Source organism: Nycticebus coucang, chromosome 7 (assembly GCF_027406575.1).
Source record: "Nycticebus coucang isolate mNycCou1 chromosome 7, mNycCou1.pri, whole genome shotgun sequence".
Classification (NCBI taxonomy): Eukaryota; Metazoa; Chordata; class Mammalia; order Primates; family Lorisidae; genus Nycticebus; species Nycticebus coucang.
The window spans coordinates 103913934-103933359 of record NC_069786.1 but is presented as its reverse complement, the minus strand read 5'-3'; the positions used below and the strand labels follow the sequence as shown (position 1 = coordinate 103933359).

The following is a 19426-nucleotide window of genomic DNA, read 5'->3' as shown; positions in this document are numbered from 1 at the left end:
TTTGTTATATTTATTCCTTAGATTGTGATGCTCTTTGATGCTGTTATAAATGAGATCTTTCTTAAATTTCACTTTCTGCATGGTGTCCTTGGATAAAAGTCTAACCTTTTTAAACTCACTTATCAATTCCACTACTTCAGCTAAATATTTTAGGGATCTTCTATGTTCACAATCTTATGTATAATTAATAATAGCTTCATTTCATCTTATTTAATCTTTATCATGTTTACTTCTTGTTTCCTTATTTCCTTGGCAAGGGCCTCTCATGAAGTATTGAATATAATATCAAGTCTATTTTCACTTAATATATTATTGATATAATTGGATTTAAATCTTTTTCTTTTTAAATCTATTATTATTATTTTTTTTTTGGTAGAGACAGAGTCTCACTTTATAGCCCTCGGTAGAGTGCCGTGGTATCACACAGCTCACAGCAACCTCCAACTCCTGGGCTTCAGCGATTCTCTTGCCTCAGCCTCCCGAGTAGCTGGGACTACAGGCGCCCGCCACAACGCCCAGCTATTTTTTGGTTGCAGTTCAGCCGGGGCTGGGTTTGAACCTGCCACCCTCGGTATATGGGGCCTTTACCGACTGAGCCACAGGCGCCGCCCAAATCTATTATTATTATTATTGCGTTTACAAGATCCCTTTTCTCTTTTTTCTTGCCTTCTTGTTAACTATTTTTTGTTATTTCAATTTTTTTCCTCTCTGTTAACTTGGTAGTTAGATTCTTATCCCATTCTATTAGTGGTAAAAGACTACAATAAGCAACGTTTAACTATCAAAGTATAAAATTAGATGTTACTTTTATTCTCTTCCTGAACAATGCAAGGTCCTTAGAAATGAACTCTATATACTCCCCTCCCAATTTATATGCCATTGTTGTTAATACCACAAGACATTACTTATTTAGATTGTCTACATATTTACCTTTCCAATGTTCTTCATTACTTCCTGTATCTTTGAGCTTCCATCTGGAATCATTTTCCTTCTGCCTGAAGAACTCCTTTTTAGTTTTTCCTTTAGTGAGGGTCTGCTGGTGACAAATTCCCTTAATTTTTATTTCCTGAAAATATTTTTATTTCATCTTCCTTTTAAAAAGATATACTTATTGAGTATAGAATTCTAGGTTGGCAGCTGTTTTCTTTCTTTCAGCTTCCACTGTTTCTGTTGAATATTCCACTAGATTTGGGACCCCAATTTTTTCACTGTCTTAATAGTTCTCCAAAGCCTTGAAACACAAGGCTGCATAAAACCTCAATAAAATATTAGCAAATCAAATCCAGCAACATATAGAAAAGATTATACACTATGACCAAGTGAAATTTATCCTATTAATAGAAGATTAATTTACACCTGAAAACCAATGTACCCAATTCATATGTTGAAATTCTAACTCCTAAGGTAACTGTATTTGGAGATAAGGCTTTTAGGAGATATAATAATTTAGGTTAAATGAACTCATAAGGTTAGGGACCTAATCAAATAGGACTGTGGGCCTTATGAGAACAGGAAGAGAGATAATCCTCTCTCTCTACCATGTGAGGACTCAGTGAGAAGATAGTCATCTACAACCTAGGAAGAGAGCCTTCATGAAGAATTGAAACAGCGGGCACCTTACCTTGATCTGAGACTCCCTAGCCTTCAGAACCATGAGAAATAAATTTCTGTTGTTTAAGCCAACTTGTCTATGGTATTTTATTATTGCAGCCTAAGCTAATAAAGTAATACATTAACAGACTAAAGGCAAAAAAATAATTATTTAATAATTTAGAAAAGCAGGCCAATCAATTTACCTGCTATACACTGAATTGCATCCCTTCAAATTCCTATGTTGAAGTTTTAATCCCTAATGTGATTGTTTTTGGAGAGAGGCTTTTAGGGGGGAACAGAAGGTGTGTCACCTTTCCCCAACCCCTCAGGCCACAGTAAAGCAATATCCGTCTCCTGGAAAAACAGTACCTTGGCCACTCATTGCAGTCATACTCCTCTGGTGCCTAAATTGAAGCAGCACCCTGAAACTCAGGAAAGGGTGCCTCAGAGGCACAGAGCAGTCACATACTCCAGTACCTAAGCTGAAGTGGCCCCTTGCATCCCAGAGAAATGGCCACCCAGAGTAGTCATATCCCAGGTCTGACCTGAAGTGGCAAATCACCTCCTGGAGAATCAGTGCCCTGACAAGCTAAGGGAAGAGCTATGCATTTCAAGACTGAACTGATGTAGTACCGTATGTCCCAGGGAAATAGAGATGTTGCTGAGCTGAGACATCCTGCCCTCCATGCCAAACAACTCCAGTACCTGCTTCCCTGGCATTGGAATAGACCCGAGACATGCCTCACCTTGGTGAGTGGAGCATCACTGGGCCGTTTGCTGCCTACCTCCCTCAGGGCCCAAGTAACAACTATGCTCTTCCATTCTAGGGCATTTCCTATACCTGGATTCTCAGAGTCCAGGACACTCAAAAACTCCACCATGCCAAGATGTACAGTCACTACTACATGATGCCTTATTCCCTGGGACCTGAGTTGCAGCTGTCCTCTACTTGTCAGGCTCAAACCTACAGAACACTCCTTCTTTCCCAGAGTTATACCAGTGCTATATGCTGCACCCCCAAAGTAAGATCACAGTTACAACCCTGTTCCCTGGAACCAAGCTGCTAGGGGGTACCAGGGAGTCACAGATCTTGGCTCTGTATGCAATAAATATCCACACCTGCCACAGAGAGTGAAATTTTACCCCCAAATCCAAGTGCAACAATAGGTTCATTGAGACTATGAACCCAGACCCCTACCCACCACAGCTGCTACAAGCACCTATGCCTGAACACCACCCTGATAGCTGCTTATAGGCTGGGTCAGACCTGACACCAGGAAGGAGCCACTCAGTTAAGTGTCTCTATTATGGGGGAAAAAAGAATAGGTGGACTCCAAAAGCTCTCAATACCAGAGACATGAATAACCTATAAAACAGCCACCACCTCAGACTTCTACTGTGCAGGCCACTGAGGGGCCATAGTTTTTGCTGATGTTAAACAAAGCTGAAGCTGGATAAAAACTAGTAACATTGTACCTATCCAGATACAGAGTCCCCATATCGTCCCAACTGGAACACTAACCCCAACTGCAGGTGGTCTTTCTCTGTGAAAGCTACTCTGGGAAGGAGGAAGAGTTAACTTTTCTACCATGTGCACAGACATCAATTGAGGGACACAAGAAATATCAAAAAGTAAAAAAATATGACACAACTAAAGGAACATAGTAACTCTCCAGTAACAGACCCCAATGAAAAGGAAATGAATAAACTACTAGAAAAGAAATTGAAAATAATGACCTTAGAGAAACTCTGCAAAACACAAGAAAATATAAAGAATTCAATGAAGTCAGAAAATGAACAGATATGAACAAAAAATTCAAAGAGATAAAAATCATTAAAAGGCACCTGTAGTCCCAGCGACCTGAGAGGCTGAGGCAAGAGAATTACTTAATAAGCCAAAGAGTTTGAGGTTGCTGTGAGCTGTGATGCCACGCACTCTACAGAGGGTGGCAAAGTGAGACTGCTTCAACAACAACAACAAAAAAATCATTAAAAGGAACAAAACAACTAAATAATTCAATAAGTAAAAACCTAAGGGAACTTCAATAGCAGACTTGATGAAGCAGAAGAAAAAAAATATCTGAACTTGGCCCAGATGTGGTGGCTCAGGACTGTAAACCTAGCACTTTGAGAGTCAGAGGCCAGTAGATCACCTGAGCTCAGGAGCTCAAGACCAGCCTGAGGCAGAGCAAGACCCTGTCTCTAAAATAGAGGTGGGTGCTGTGGTGTGCACCTGTAGTCCCAGCTACTCAGGAGGCTGAGGCAAGAGGATCACATGAGCTTGAGCCCAAGAGTTTGAGGTTACTGTGAGCCATGGTACTCTACTCAAGGCAACAAAGTAAGACTATCTCAAAAAAAAAAAAAAAAAAAAAAAAAAGGATCGTTTGAGCCCTATAATTTGAAGTTAATGTGAGCTATAACACCACAGCACTCCACGGAGGGCAACACAGCAAGACTTTGTCTAAAAAAAATAATAAATTAATTTTAAAAAATCTGAACTTGAAGACAGGACATTTGAAATTTCCCAGTGCCTACTGTTCCCTTCAGAGCAATTTTGGAAGTCTTTTTCTGGAATAGCCATCAAAGCTATCATCATACTAACATCTGACAATTAACTTTGTGACTCCAGCCTAGAAAAAGCACTGCAAACCTCAAACCTGAACATCAGTACAGTCACCTTAGAAGTACTCTCCTTGCCATCTGGTGACTGTAGTGATATTCTGCAATAAGGTATGTAGTGCTTTTTCTAGGATGACTTTGCAAACTTAACTGTCAAACATCCGTACAACAGCAGCTCTGGTGGCCATTCCAGAAAAAGAGTTGTGAAACTTCTTTGAAAGGTGAACTAGGCACTGGCACTGATGCATAGCTTCCCAAGGGGAGTACCTCAAAGGTAACCATGAAGATACTCAGCAATGAGGTATGCAGCACTTTTTGTAAAATGAGTTTGCGAACTTAATTATCCAACCGCACATAAGGAAATCCCCATTAGACTAAAAGCATATTTCTCTGAATGAACCTTACAAGCTAGCACTAGATGGGACAACATAGTCAAAGTGCTAAAAAAAAAAAAAAAAAGTCAGCCAAGAATAGTATACCAAGCAAATATATCCTTCAGAAATAAGAACAAAATAAAACCTTGCCCAGACAAATAAAAACTGAGACAATCATTACCTCTAAACCAGTAAATGCTCAAAAGAATGCTACATCTGGGCTCAGCACCCATAGCACAGTGGTTACGGCGTTAGCCACATACACCAAGGTTGGCAGGATTGAACCTGTCTTGGGCCAGCTAAACAACAAGGACAACTACAACAAAAAAACAGCCAGGTGTTGTGGCAGGCACCTGTGTCCCAGCTACTTGGGAGGATGAGGCAAGAGAATTGCTTAAGCCCAAGAGTTTAAGGTTTCTGTGAGCTATGATGCCAGAGCACTCGACCCAGGGCAACATAATGAGACTCTGTCTCAAAAAAAAAGAGAGAGAGAGGAGAGAAAGAATGCTACATCTGGAAGAGGAAGTGATGTACCACTTCAGGTCAGACCTGGGGTATGACTATTCTGGTGGCCATTTCTCTGGGATGCAAGGGGCTGCTTCAGCTTAGGTGGAGTATGTGACTGCTCTGTGCCTCTGAGGCACCCTTTCCTGAGTTTCAGGGTGCTGCTTCAATTTAGGCACTGGAGAGGTGTGTCTGCTGTGAGTGGCCAAGGTACTATTTTTCTGGGAGACAGATATTGCTTCAACTGTGAAGGGCTGGAGAAAGGATAGGTAACACACCTTCTATTCCCCCCTAAAAGCCTGGTCTCCAAATATAATCACATTAGGGATTAAAGGCCTTATATGGCAAACCCACAGCTAATATCATACTAAAAGCTGTTTAAGCTTTTCCTCTAAGATGTGGAGGACCACTTTCTTCTCTTTTATTCAACATTATACTGGAAGTCCTAGCCAGAGCAATTAGGCAACAGAAAAAAAATACTGATAAAGAGCATCAAAACTGGAAAGGAGAAGTCAAATTGTCTGTCTGGCAGATGACATGACCATACACAGCTGACCCTTAAATAGCATAGGTTTGAAATGCTTGGGTCTACTTCTACATGAATTTCCTCCTGCCTCTGCCATCCCTGAGACAGCAATACAAACCCCTCCTCTTCCTCCTCAACCTGAGGACAAGAATGAATATTTTTATGATGATACACATTCATTAAAGAATCATTAATGGATTTTCTCTGTCTTATGATTTCCTTAATAAAATTTTTTCTTTGGCTTACTTTACTATAAGAATACAGTAAATAATATATAATGCATACAAAATATGCATTGATTAACTGTTTATGTTACTGATATAGGTTCTAGACAACAGTAGGCTATTACAAATTAAGCTTTTAGAAAGCCAAGAGTTACATATGGATTTTTGACTAAACAGGGAGTCAGTGTCCCTAAGCCCCATGTTGTTCAAAGGTCAACCGTACATAGAAAACTGTAACAAACTCTTAGGACTGACAAAGTTGCAGGATATAAAATATACACCAACAATGAAGGGAAAAAAAGCAATCCCACTGATAGTAGCTACAAAAAAAAATTTATAAATAAGTTTAAACAAGGAGGGGAAAGATCTGTACAAAGAAAACTATAAATACTGATGAAAGAAACTAGAGAGGACACACAAAAAATAAAACATAACTCATGTTCATAAATTGGAAGAATTAATATCGTCAAAATCACCATATTGTCCAAAGCAATCTACAGATCCAGTGTAATCCCTATTAAAATATCAAAGACATTATTCACAGAAATAGGAAAAAAAATCCTAAAATTTTTACAGGGCCACAAAAGACTCCAAATAACAAAAAGAACAAACCTGGAGACATCACACTACCAACCATTAAAATCCACCACAAAGCTATAATAACCAAAATACATGGTAAACATATATATGTAAAAAGACATGTACAGCAATGGAACAGAATACAAACCCAGAAATAAATCCATATATTTACAGTCAACTGATTTCCAACAAGAGCACTAAGAATCTTTACTGGAGAAAAGACAGTCTCTTCAATAAATGAAGTTGAAAAACTGGATATCCATATGGAAAAGAGTGAAACTGGACCCTTATTTCTTATCACATACAAAAATGAACCCAGAATCAATTAAAGACGTAAATGTAAGACCCACAACTATGAAACTACTAAGTAAGAAAATACAGAATATGCTTCAGGACATTGGACTGGGCAAAGGTTTTATGGAAAAGACCTTGAGTGCACAGGCAAAAAAAGCAAAAATAGACAAATGAAATTATATCAAACTAAAAAGTTTTTGTACTGCAAAGGACAATCAATAGGATGAAAAGTCAACCTGAAGAATGGAGAAAATATTTGTGAACTATTCGTCCGAATAAACAAGAAACTAATATCCAGAAAATATAAGGAACTCAAAAACTCAATAACAAGAATTAAAAAAAAAAACAACAAATATTGCAGCACCACCAAAAGTAAGTAAATGGAACATAATCAAGCTAAAAAGCTTCTGCACAGCTAAGAATACCAAAACTAAAGCAAACAGACAGCCTCAAAATGGGAGAAGATATTTGCATGCTACAAATCTGACAAAGGGCTGATAACTAGAATCTACAGAGAACTCAAATTAATCAAAGAGAAAAGAGGAAACAACCCATTTATAAATGGGCAAGAGAGTTGGAATAGAAACTTCTCTGAAGATGGCAAATGAATGGCTAAGGAACACATGAAAAAATGCTCATGATCCCTAATCATCAGAAAAATGCACATCAAAACCACTATGAGATATCACAAAACTCCAGTGAGATTAGCCCACATCACAAAGTCCCAAAATCAGAAGATGCTGGTATGGATGCAGAGAGAAGGGAATACTTTTGCACTGCTGGTGGGATTGCAAACTAATACAACCTCTATGGAAAAAAGTATAGAGAATTCTCAAAGAACTAAAAGTTAACCTTCCATTTGATCCCGCAATACTATTATCTATTGAGAAGAACAAAAATCATTTTACCACAAAGACATTTGCACCAGAAAGGTTATTGCAGCTCAATTCACAATTGCCAAGATGTGGAAGCAACTCAAGTAACCATCTACACATGACTGGATTAACAAATTATGGTATATGTATACCATGGAGTACTATTCAGCCATAAGAAAAGATATAGATTTTATATCTTTTGTGTTTACCTGGATGGAGTTGAAACACATTCTCCTTAGTAAAGTTACCTCAAGAATGGAAAAAATATACTCATTACTAATACCAAACCAATATATAAACAATATCACGCCCACATAAAAGAAAAAACATAAATATAGTCTAGCAAGGGGGAGGAGAAAAGAGGGAGGGGAGAGTTGGAGGGGGGAGGACAATTGGTGGGATCTCACCTAATGTGCACAATGTGACGGTGTTCAGCACACCTCCTGGGTGAAGGGTTCATCTATAACTTGAACTTTACCTTAGAATTGAAAACAATGTGGGGCAGGGCCTGTGGCTCAAGGAGTAGGGCGCCAGCCCCATATACCAGATGTGGCGGGTTCAAACCCAGCCCTGGCCAAAAAACAATGAAAAAAAAAAAAAAGAATTGAAAGCAATGTAACCTAAACATTTGTATCCTCATATTAATTTGTAATAATCTCATTAAAAATGTGTGTAAATATATATAAATATATACACACACAAAATGGAATACAATTTGGCCATAAAAAAGAATAAAGTCCTGTCACTCATAGCAACATAAATGAGTCTAAAGGACATTAACAATGGAAAAATGTATGTTCTCTCCTATGTGGGATCTAAAAAAACTTATGCTCATAAAAGTACAGAGAATAATATGGTTACTAAAAATTGGGAAGGGAAGGAGGGGGATAGGGAGGGGGTGATTAACAAATACAAATTACAGCTGGATAGGAGGAATAAATACTAGTGTTCTATAGCACTACAGGATGTCCACAGTTAACAATTTATTGTATATTTTCAAACAGCTGAAAGAGACAATGTTCAATGTTCCCAATATAAAGAAATGATAAGTATTTGAGGCAATGGGTACGTTAATTACCGATTTGATCATTACACATTGTAGATATACATGTATTGAAATATCACACTGTAACCCATAAAATGCACAAATATTAGGTCATTTAAAATAACAGAAGCAAATAAATACATACACATATAAACCTAATATGGCAGCACAAGGAGAACACTGATAGGCATCAATTTCAATAGAATTTCTTAGAAATAAAGTTAATTTTATAGACTCAAGAGTAATGAAATCGGACCCCATCTCATATCATACACAAAAATTAACTCAAAATGGATCAAAGACCTAAATGTAGGAGCAACTATAAAACTCTCAGAGGCAAACATAGGCATACATTTTCAACACCTTAGATTAGATTTGGTATCCTCCTGATACCAAAAACACAAGTAGCAAAAGAAAAAAATAAATTCAAATATAGAGAAATTTGAAACTTTTGTATATCAAAGCATACAATCAAGAAAGTGAAATGACAACTCACATAATGGGAGTATTTGTAAATCATGTGGCTAACAGTAGTCTAGTATCTACAATACATGTGTATAAAGACTTTCATAACAATAATAAAAAGACAAATAACAGAATTGAAAATAGGCAAAGGATTTGAATAAGCATTCCTCTAAAGAAAATATACAAATGGCCAATAAGCACATGAAGAGATACTAAATGTCATCAGCCATCAGGGAAATGCAAGTCAAGCCACAATGATATACCACTCCACATCCACCAAGATGGTCATAACCCAAGCGCCCCACCACCACAAAAAAAAAAAAAAAAATTTCAGATAACAAAAAATGCTGGCAAGGATGTAGAGAAACTGGAACTCATGTACTGCTGGTGGTCAGGTAAAACAGACTAGCCAGTTTGGAAAACACTGAGGCAGCCTCTCACAAAAATTAAACACAGAGTCACCACATGACCCAACAATTGCACTCATATACATATATATATATATATACACACACACACATATATATGAACTGAAAACATTACGTCCACACAAAGATCTGCACAAAAATGTCCACAACAGCATTATTCATAATAGTCAAAAAGTGAAAACAATGCAAATACCCATCAACTGTTGAATGAATAAACAAAATGTGGTATATCTACATAATCCAAGATTATTCGGCAATGAGGTAATGATGCATGCTACAATGGATGAACCTTGAAAATATTATACTAAACAAAAGAAGCCAAACACAAAAGACTATGTAGTATATGCTTCCATTTACGTGAAATATCCAGAATAAGCAAATTCATAGAGACAGAAAATAAATTAATGGGTGCCAGGGATAGAAAAGAGTAAGGAATGACTACTTAATTGATACAGGGTTTCCTGTTAGGGTGATAAAAAATGTTCTGGAATTAAATAGCAGTAATGGTTATACCACATTGTAAATATACTAAAAATCACTGAATTATATGCTTTAAAAAGGGTAAAGTTCGTAGTACATAAATTATACCACAATAAAAAAACAAATTTAGGCTGGGTATAGTGGCTCACACCAGTTATCCTAGCATTTTGGGAAACTGAAGTAATAGGATCACTCAATGTCAAGAGTTCAAGACTAGCCTAGGCAACACAGCGAGATGCTGTCTCTACAAAAAATTTGAAAATTTTGGCTCATTGGCTCACGCCTGTAACCCTAGCACTCTGGGAGGCCCAAGAGGGTGGAGTGCCTGAGCTCACAGGTTCGAGACCTGTCTAAGCCAGAGTGAGATCTCATCTCTAAAAATAGCCGGCAACTGTGGCAGGTACCTGTAGTCCCAGCTACTTGGGAAGCTGAGGTGGAAAGATTGCTTGAGCCCAAGAATTTAAGGCTGCAGTCTAACACTCCAAACTGGGTGACAGAATGAGATCCCACCTCTTAAAAAGATAAAAAATAAAAATTTAATTAAAAGAAAAAACTCTATACCAACTATTCTTTCCGCAACAGCCAAAATTATTTGTTTAAAACACAAGTTTGGGCTTGGCGCCCGTAGCTCAGTGGTTAGGGTGCTGGCCACATACACAGAGGCTGGCGGGTTCAAACCTGCCTGGGGCCTGCTAAACAACAATAACAACAACAAAAAAAAAAACAGCTGGGCATTGTGGCAGGCACCTGTAGTCCCAGCTACTTGGGAGGCTGAGGCAAGAGAATCGCTTAAGCCCAAGAGTTTGAGGTTGCTGTGAGCTGTGACAGTGCGGCACACTACTGAGGGCGACATAGTGAGATTCTGTCTCAAAAAACAGAACAAAAAAACAAGTTTGATGATTTAACTCTTCTTTAGCTGACTTCCCGTTTCACTTGGAATAAAATTTGAAGTCCGTACCTTAGACCACTCTGGCCTCCTGGCTTTTGGTTAGCATGCCACCCACTCTTCAGCCTCAAGGTCTCTGTCTTTGTTCTCTCCTCCCTTTATCTAGAAACTCTTCCCCAAGATCAATGCAAGCCCAGTGCCCCCATTTCCTTTAAATCTCAACTCAATGTCATTTCCTTAAAAAGGCCTTACCTGGCCACCCTACTCATTCCCTATTTTATTTTCCTCATAACATTTATCTAACTCTGACATATACTATATTTATGTAATTATTTACTTTCTGTCTTACTGCATTAGAATATAAGCTCCACGAAAAAAGAGAATTGGTTTGGATCGTGGTCATACTACTAAAACCTTAAACAATATCTGCCAACTAGGAGATTCTCAACATAACTTGTTCAATAAATGAATAAATGAATTTAATAAGGCATAAAAGAAGAGAAAGTCATAACTAGGTTCTTAGGTTCTTAGGGTATTACCATATTAATAGAAACCTCTCACCTGTTCCAGGTTAGGATACTCCACACAGCAATAGCTGCAATATCCTCGTCCTCTGCACTGCATTTTGAATAACCAAAGTCAAATGGCTACTTGAAAATTCAAACTGAAAAAAAGAAAAATGGCCAAATCATGATAATTCCTTACTACTATGAGGAAAATGGCTATGATAATTATCAGAAAACAGAAATTCACTCTTGGGTCCTACCCACTCCTATTTCCAGTGAGCCACTGAATCAATCAGCGAGCGTGAGTAAGATGAGAACTATCCATCTTCTGAAAGATATGTTGCCAATAATTGATTAGGTAACTGTATTTTTTATCAATTTTCTGATAACTCTTTAGAAATATTAGAAACTGACTCGAGGTAGGAAAGAGGTGAGGGATAAAAATCTACCTATCAGGTACAAGGTACACTATTCTGGTGATGGGTACGCTGAAAGCCCTGACTTCAGCATGATATAATTCATCCATGTCCCCGATATACTATTTGAAATTAAAGAAAAAATTGATTCAGTAAAAAAGAATACAGTATTCAATTTGTTAGACAAATTACTACTGCTAACATTTTACTACATTTACTATATTCTAATGGAGCTCATTAATTTTCCCATTATGCTTCCTTTTTTTTTTTTTTTTGAGACAGAGTGTTACTATGTCGCCCTCAGTAGAGTGCCATGGTGTCACAGCTCACAGCAACCGCAAACTCTTGGGCTTAAGCGATTCTCTTGCTTCAGCCTCCCATGTAGCTGGGACCACAGGCACCCGCCACAACACCCAGCTATTTTTGGTTGCAGTTGTCATTGCTGTTTAGCAGGTCGGGGCCGGCTTGAACCCGCCAGCCTCGGTATTATGTGGCCGGCGCCCTACTCACTGAGCTATGGGCGCCGAGCCACCCCCACTATGCTTCTATACAAAATTCCATTATCTGAATTCTGAATGTCTGTAACATCTGTAAATATAATATCTAATTCTGTCATGAGAGTAAAGATACCACATGGCATTTTCTTCTCAGTTCACAAAGAAGCAGATTTTAAAATAACTTTTCCAACAAAGGTGCTAAAAATCAAAGTAACTATGTTAGCCTCTAAAACGAAAGACATTTCTGACAATTATATACACCAAGTAAATATAAAGAATTTTTCCCTGCTGGTGCTTTGAGATTTCTTTACACATAGTTTGTCAGTTTTCATCCACCTCAAATTGGAATCTTTCAACATACCTACCGCAATGGTTTTCACAGCAGACTGAAGGCCAAACTCATCCCCCAAAATTCTGAGTATTATAGAGCTAAGATATAGCTAAGATACAGCCTAGGATTCAGAATTTTTAAAATTCTCCAGGTAATTTTGATGCTCGATTTATTAACAGACATGGTGTGTGTGCAGTTTCTGATTATTATTAACACAATGCAGGAGGGTTTTCTGCTGTTTTGTTAAACTGAAAATAGAATCCAAGTAATTTTGTTGTTTTTTGTTGTTGTTGTTGCAGTTTGGCTGGGGCTGTGTTTGAACCCACCACCCTCGGCATATGGGGCAGGCACTGAGCCACAGGAGCTGCCCTTGTTAGGTTTTTAATCTTGATTATTTTAAACATTTTTGTTTGTTGGAAAATATTTAACATAATCATCCTGTTATAAGTATTTCTGAATAAGATTTTTCTGTAATGAAAACAATTGAATCATTAAAATCAGTGACTAAGAAATGAAATCATAGCCTTAAAATCAGCAAGATTGAGAATATAAAAGCTTCATTAAGTAAAAATGTTATGACATTCACTTACCTATTACTTTTTATTATGAGAACATTTGATGTTCCGACTTTCCACATTTATGGAGGAAATTAATCAGTTAAACTAGTGTCTGAAATAAAGAATATATAAAATATTACTTAAAATTCAGTCTTTTGTTCATTAATTTACTTTACTTATTAATTTGAAGCAATAAAGAGAAACAAAGCTTTATTTTAAGTTGTATTTATAGATAAAGCAATTTTCAGGCTAAGAGAACCTAAACTTTGAAAATCACAAATTAAACGTTTTAGTTATTTATTGAAAACATTTACTGAATGAAAGACAAAAGTACGAGTCTAAAAGCACCACATAAAAATTAAATACTTAACTACTTTTTATATCTTTAACCCTTATGGCCTTTAAATCCTGTGACATTATCACCTGCTACTTCTATTATCTCTAGTGCCACAATGACAGTAAACTACAATGAACCAGAAGTATGTGCTGGCATCTTAAAAAATTCACACGCCAGGACCCCATGTACTTACCAAATTCAAATGTAGGAGCAGGAGGCAGATACATGCACACTATACATATTTAAAATGCCCAAGGTGATTCTGACTTAAGTTGATGCAATATAAGTCATCATTTTTTATGAACTAATTAAAATTCTTTCTCATTAAAGGAATGGTTTCTTTAGGGTCTGAGCTTTTATTACTTTGCATGACTGAATGGGTCTTTCTATATAAACTCAAAATTCTATTAGAGCCTAGTATTTTTATAAAGTAAATTATTTACCTTGAGCAGAAACAGTCAGGTATTTCATCAGCTACGTTAGTCCTGGAAAGTATCTGTAAATTAAAATAAAACTATTTTTTTAAAAAGTTAAGCCCAGTAAGTGCTTACCACTGACAAAGTAAGGTACCCCCAAGTCATACTTAAGGTTGCAAAGTGACACCATTGTGTTTCCAATAATAGAAGAAAACATAACAACTTTTGAATGTAAAGCACGTTACATACTATGACTCACTGCACGTTACATACTATGACTCACTGCATACATGACCTCCTAAGGTGCTCTGGAGTAGAGTGACAGTGGTGGCCCACCTAGCCTACCATCAAACACAGCAGGTCTCTAGGTTCCTGGAAGAGTAGCTGTAAAAAAAATACAAGGCGCAACTATGCCTCTGGTAAGGTTAAGAACAAAAATATTGTCAAATCCAAAATAAGGTTCTTTATTTTGAGAAACTCTTTAAAATTACATATATATATGAAATTAAGCTTTAGTTCTGGAAGGTAGCATGCTAGTTTTAATGAAAAATATTGTCAATTCTTTATATAATCGATCTATGGCAATGCACCATTAAGCAGAATTAACAATTTTTTATTCCTCTGCATTGTTGAGGACAAAGTGTTATCCCTAGATCACCAGTTAACAAATTCTAATATCTAGGCTCAGAAGAGCCACAACATTACTGTATATCAATGAATAATTATGAAGCAGCTACCCTATGCAGAGTTCCATGTTAGAAGCTTTAAGGGATAAAGACAAATCTGAGACAAGTGTTCTTGCCCTCAAAAAGTTTAAAATGACATTGGGTGATTAATGCAAAGGATGAGGTTCTGCCTGAGAAATGCCTAAGCAAAAATAGTGTTAATGAAAAAAATATATATAATGTTAATGGGTTTAATTGCAAAGTTCAGTTTTAGCTAAAGTGACTGGCAATGCCACAGTGCATATGGTTTTTTTAACCAGACACGGGAGAAAGGGTAGGATTTGCTTACACAAAGGTCAGGATATGATATTCCACAGGTACAAAAGCAAGAAAACACAAGGTACATTTGGAGCTAGTAAATTCAACAGAATCTAATAAGGTCTCGTGTGAGATTTTAAGGGGCAATAAAACAAGAAAATTAGATTGAATTTTGACAAGGTTAAGATTCAAAAGGAGATTTAAGAATTTAAACTATCTTTAATCAGTGTGGAATTTCTTTTGTTAAAAGCGTGCTTTAAGAAAATTCTAGAACATCCATTCTCTCCCATTCAAAGGAGTTTTTTAAGGCATAAGGAATGTAACTGTTAACTATTCAGCAGCATTTCCTAGAATACTGGAGAATTAGTTAACACCCAAAATATCCTAGTTCAGAGTCAGTATCCCTTAAAGCATAGTCTCATTTATGCTTGTAAAACAGGAAAACACACATTTTAATTTTTTCTTTAGAAATTACATTTATTAATTCTTATTACAAAAGTAAAATATTATTATAGTACAAATGTAAAATGAAGAGCATCAAAATCCCACAACCGTAATCCCACAACCCATCCTTAACATGTCATATATTCTTCTTTGTTCTAAACATATTTTAACAAAAATGGAATCATACTGTATATTCTATAAGCATCCTTTCTCATTTAATCATATATGATATGCCCCTTTATGTATATTTCCACGGTATATGTGTATTTCCAAAATAAAAAATGTTGCATAGTTGCTGAGTATTTGATTTAATTGGAGTAAGAAAAAAAGTCCTCTTATTGATAAGAACCAGTCATTGGTAAGTTAATCTCTTAAAGTCAGTCAACAGGATGATTTCTAAAATATTTACACATATAACCTTAATATTTTATGATTTAAGTTAACACATATGAATATATATACATTTGATTTAAGATCAAAGGGGCTTTTTTGTTTCACTGGTATTTTTGGGTTTGCAGGGATTATTTTTGGTGGACAGGTTACCTATAGTTCCAAGTCATGTTTTCTCACAAATTACACATAATTCACCCCAATGAGTTTTCATTTTCATTCTTCTAAAGCAGAGAACCTAAAGACATTTTCAAACCTGAAAGTGGAATTAGGATTGTCTCAACCTTTTTACAGCTGTCAAACCCAGTTAAGTATGTTTATAACGAAGTGTTTTTATGAGCACAAAGCATTCAATTTATTTTTCATAAAAATAATAATGCTACTTAAAACGACAGTGTTCACCCTCTTTAGTGTACTGGTTTATATAGCATTTAAAACTGCATAAATCTATCTGTAGCAAAGAACAGATTTCTCAGTAGCTATGGCAGACTTCACTACAACTGTCTCAAAATAGAAACAAAGTTGCATTTTGTTTTCTTAAGGAATATTTCATCCAAGCCTGAGATCTGTACCTGCTGCAGAGGTAAATGCCAATAAAAAATATTGTTGAAAGGAGTTTTGAATTGCAGTGTGTGTTTCTCAAACTGAGTGTGGCACTGTAATAAAAGCTAACAAAATATAGAATACTCATGGGAAATATTTTTCAATTGCCTGACAAGAGAGACACCACCTTAATAAAAAATAAGTAAGAAAAGACAATAGTAGCGCATTCCGGTTTTTTGAATAAGGCAATCTGAATTATGTCTAGGAGAAGAGAAACAATTGAAACGCAATTACAAAACAATGGCCAAAAGACTTAAAAAGACCATCTTAATTCAGTGTCAGTTCTTTCACACACATTATTAAATAATTTTCTGTTTTCCAAATTTTTTGGATAATCCACACTATGCTGGCTTTCCTCTGGTGACCAGCATTGCTCTGGACACCTGCATTCAAGTCTTAATAAAATAATAATAGCTAACACTTAGTGGATACTTAATCTGAAGCGGGCACCCCGTCAACAGCTTCAAAATGCATTATCTCATCTAAATAACAAACAGCTTTATAAAGTAGGTGCAAAGAAAATTCCTACTTTAAATCAGGAAACTGGTTTAGAGAGAAGAGGTATCTAGTCTCAGGTCTCACACCAATAACCAATGTAGATGGAATTTAATCCTACGTCAATTTGAGCGGTTATGGTTTTACATCGCTCCACTTCGATTAAACATTTCCTTTTTGTATTTTTAGGAATGGTTAAGTGATTTTTTTAATGTTAGGTGAAAATAATTAGGAATCTAATTTCCGCAATAAAAACGACGTCACTATTTCAAAGAAAAAAACCCCTACGTTTAGTTTCTCGCTCTCAAGTCTTCGAAGTGCTGACAGTACCACTGATTATTGACTTTCTATATTATTCAGCAGGACACGCAGCAAACAAATATTTTATATTACAACCCAGCACACTCGAACACTGCACACATGCAATTTAGAACATGTTCCACAAAACAATACTCTCACTACATGTAATGCATTCTGGAATTTTCTATGCTACCTCATTTCATTTTTTAAAAAATGCTCGTCAATACTCACTAAATTAATTGAAAACTATAGCTTCAGGAAATGCTACCACAAATTTTTAAGCACAGTAAACAATATTCTACAGAAATCAATTTTTACCCCTGAATTCAGCTTATTTCTATCCAGATCACTGGCCACTGCAGTCATACTTTATCAATTCTCTTAACGAGTTGCTTTCTTGCCTTCTGTGCTTTGGGTTCAAAGGATACAGAATAAGTACTCGATATATTAAATGCCAAAAAAGTCAAATAAATACTATTTCTTACGTAACTCACGTACATGTATTTATGTATTCATTAAAAAGAAAGGAAAAATACACCCTAAATTGCTAATAGCCTCTCTTGAAGATGAGATTGCTTTCTCCGTCCTCCCTCCTACCAACCCCAGCATATAATTGCTGTTAAAAAAAAAAAAAAAAAACTTCCATTTTGAGGGATAAAAACGCTTTAGCCCCCTGGGAACCAGTATCTTTTTAAGCATTTCTTCCACGAATTACCAAGAATCATCGCGTCGGATAATCGCAGGAGCTGGAAAGGGCCTTCAAAGAAGCAAGTAAAAATGATGGCGTAATATGATCAGATTTACACAACTGTTGCACGACCACAGTAAAATGATCATTAACACAAAAATCGAACGTTTCTAGAATAAACTCTACTCGCCAGAGGATGGTAAAGGCCTAATCTGGGGACAGATGGACACAACGCAGGACCTTGGGGGAAGGGGGGGTGTGGACAGGTGGCTCCGGACCTCGGCCCCACAGGTGCCCAGACGAGTCTCGGCGGGACCGCCGCCGTCAATCCCACTCGGCGGGCCGCCTGCTCCCCAGGCCTCGTCCGCGCGCCCCGCAGACCCCCGGCCCCCGACGGAAACGCAATGCAGCCTGCGCCCCACCTCCTCCCCTCGCCCCAGCCACCTCGATCCCGGCCGGAGCCGCCGAGCCCGCTCGCCGCCGCAGGCACAGAAAGGGACTCGGAGTGAGGGGAAGCCGAAGACTTCCTGCGAGGCGAGGCGGTGCTGGAGCCGGGCGAGCGGTCAGCACGTCCCTCGGGAGAAAGAAGGAGCCCGGGGCGCCAGGCGAGCAGGCCCCGCCCGCGGGCGTCGCCCGGGTCCGCACCGCTCCGCCCCGCCCCGGCCGCGGCACTCACCTCCGCCGAGGCGGCCGCGATTCCTTCCGGGCCGCGGTGGAGACCGAGGACCGGCCTGGGCGCTCTCCCTTCTGATCCCGGGTCCGTGGAGGCGCCCGGACCCGCGGCCGTCCAGAGCACCGCGGCCCGCCGCCCGCCGCCCGAGGAGCCCGCGAGGGGAGCCGCCGCCGCTCCGGCCCGGAGGGGAGCTCGGAGAGACTGCGCGTCTAGCAGGACGCGGGCCCCCAATAGCGACTCGACTCACGCAAGCATCCAAGGCAACGTGGCGTTGCAGCCCCGACAGTGGCTTGACGTCAGGGAAGGTGCGAAAACTGGGCCCCTTCTGACGCAGGAGCCGCGGCCCGCCCACCCACTCACTCGCAGGGGCCGAGGAGCCCCTTCCCTCCCCGCCGGGATCTCTTAAAGCGGACACTTCCTCCCTGGTCGGGGCCCCACTCCCGAGCTTATGAAATCAGTCCTGTTCTAACCAAAACGACTAGGCTCGCAGCGCAGTAAAGACGCGAGATAGAGACCAAGATTTTAGCATTTGAGGGCTCAAAGAAAAATTGCTTGCCAATTCAAAGCAACGTCTGAACGGAGAAAGAAAACGATGCTGAGAAAGCTAGTCCTTTGGGCCGTTCCCATGTGTTGCATAGTGAGGTGCATCTCACAAAAGCTGCTCAGTTCTAGGCTTTGTTTAAGGTTTATATTAATATACATTCCTGCATTTCACTTCTGAGTAGCTCTTTGAGATGATCCTATTATTATCCTTCTTTGGCAAACGAGAAAACCGAGGCTTAAGGAAGTTAGGTATTCAAAGAACCACACTGCACATGAAAGGGTTACGCATATTAACAAACAACCATTTGCTCTAGCAATTCTGTTTTCCTGCTACCCACCACACATACATGAGCAA

At 38.4% G+C, this 19426-nt stretch overlaps 1 protein-coding gene across 3 annotated transcripts in view; it reads right to left on the bottom strand.

Moving 5' to 3' along the window:
- The window catches only part of ZDBF2 (zinc finger DBF-type containing 2), a 41071-nt gene extending 22654 nt beyond the window's left edge, over nt 1-18417 (bottom strand). The window contains exons 1-5 of one of the 3 annotated variants that reach the window (XM_053597884.1): nt 18300-18417; nt 13980-14032; nt 13233-13311; nt 11454-11556; nt 931-1036 (exon numbers count right to left, since the gene is read on the bottom strand). In XM_053597884.1, coding sequence (XP_053453859.1) covers nt 931-984 — 54 coding nt within the window. In that variant the 5' untranslated portion in view covers nt 985-1036; nt 11454-11556; nt 13233-13311; nt 13980-14032; nt 18300-18417. The remainder of the gene's footprint in view (nt 1-930; nt 1037-11453; nt 11557-13232; nt 13312-13979; nt 14033-18299) is intronic. The other 2 variants (XM_053597885.1, XM_053597883.1) reach the window with 2 other exon arrangements.
- Between the last annotated feature and the right edge of the window lie 1009 nt (nt 18418-19426).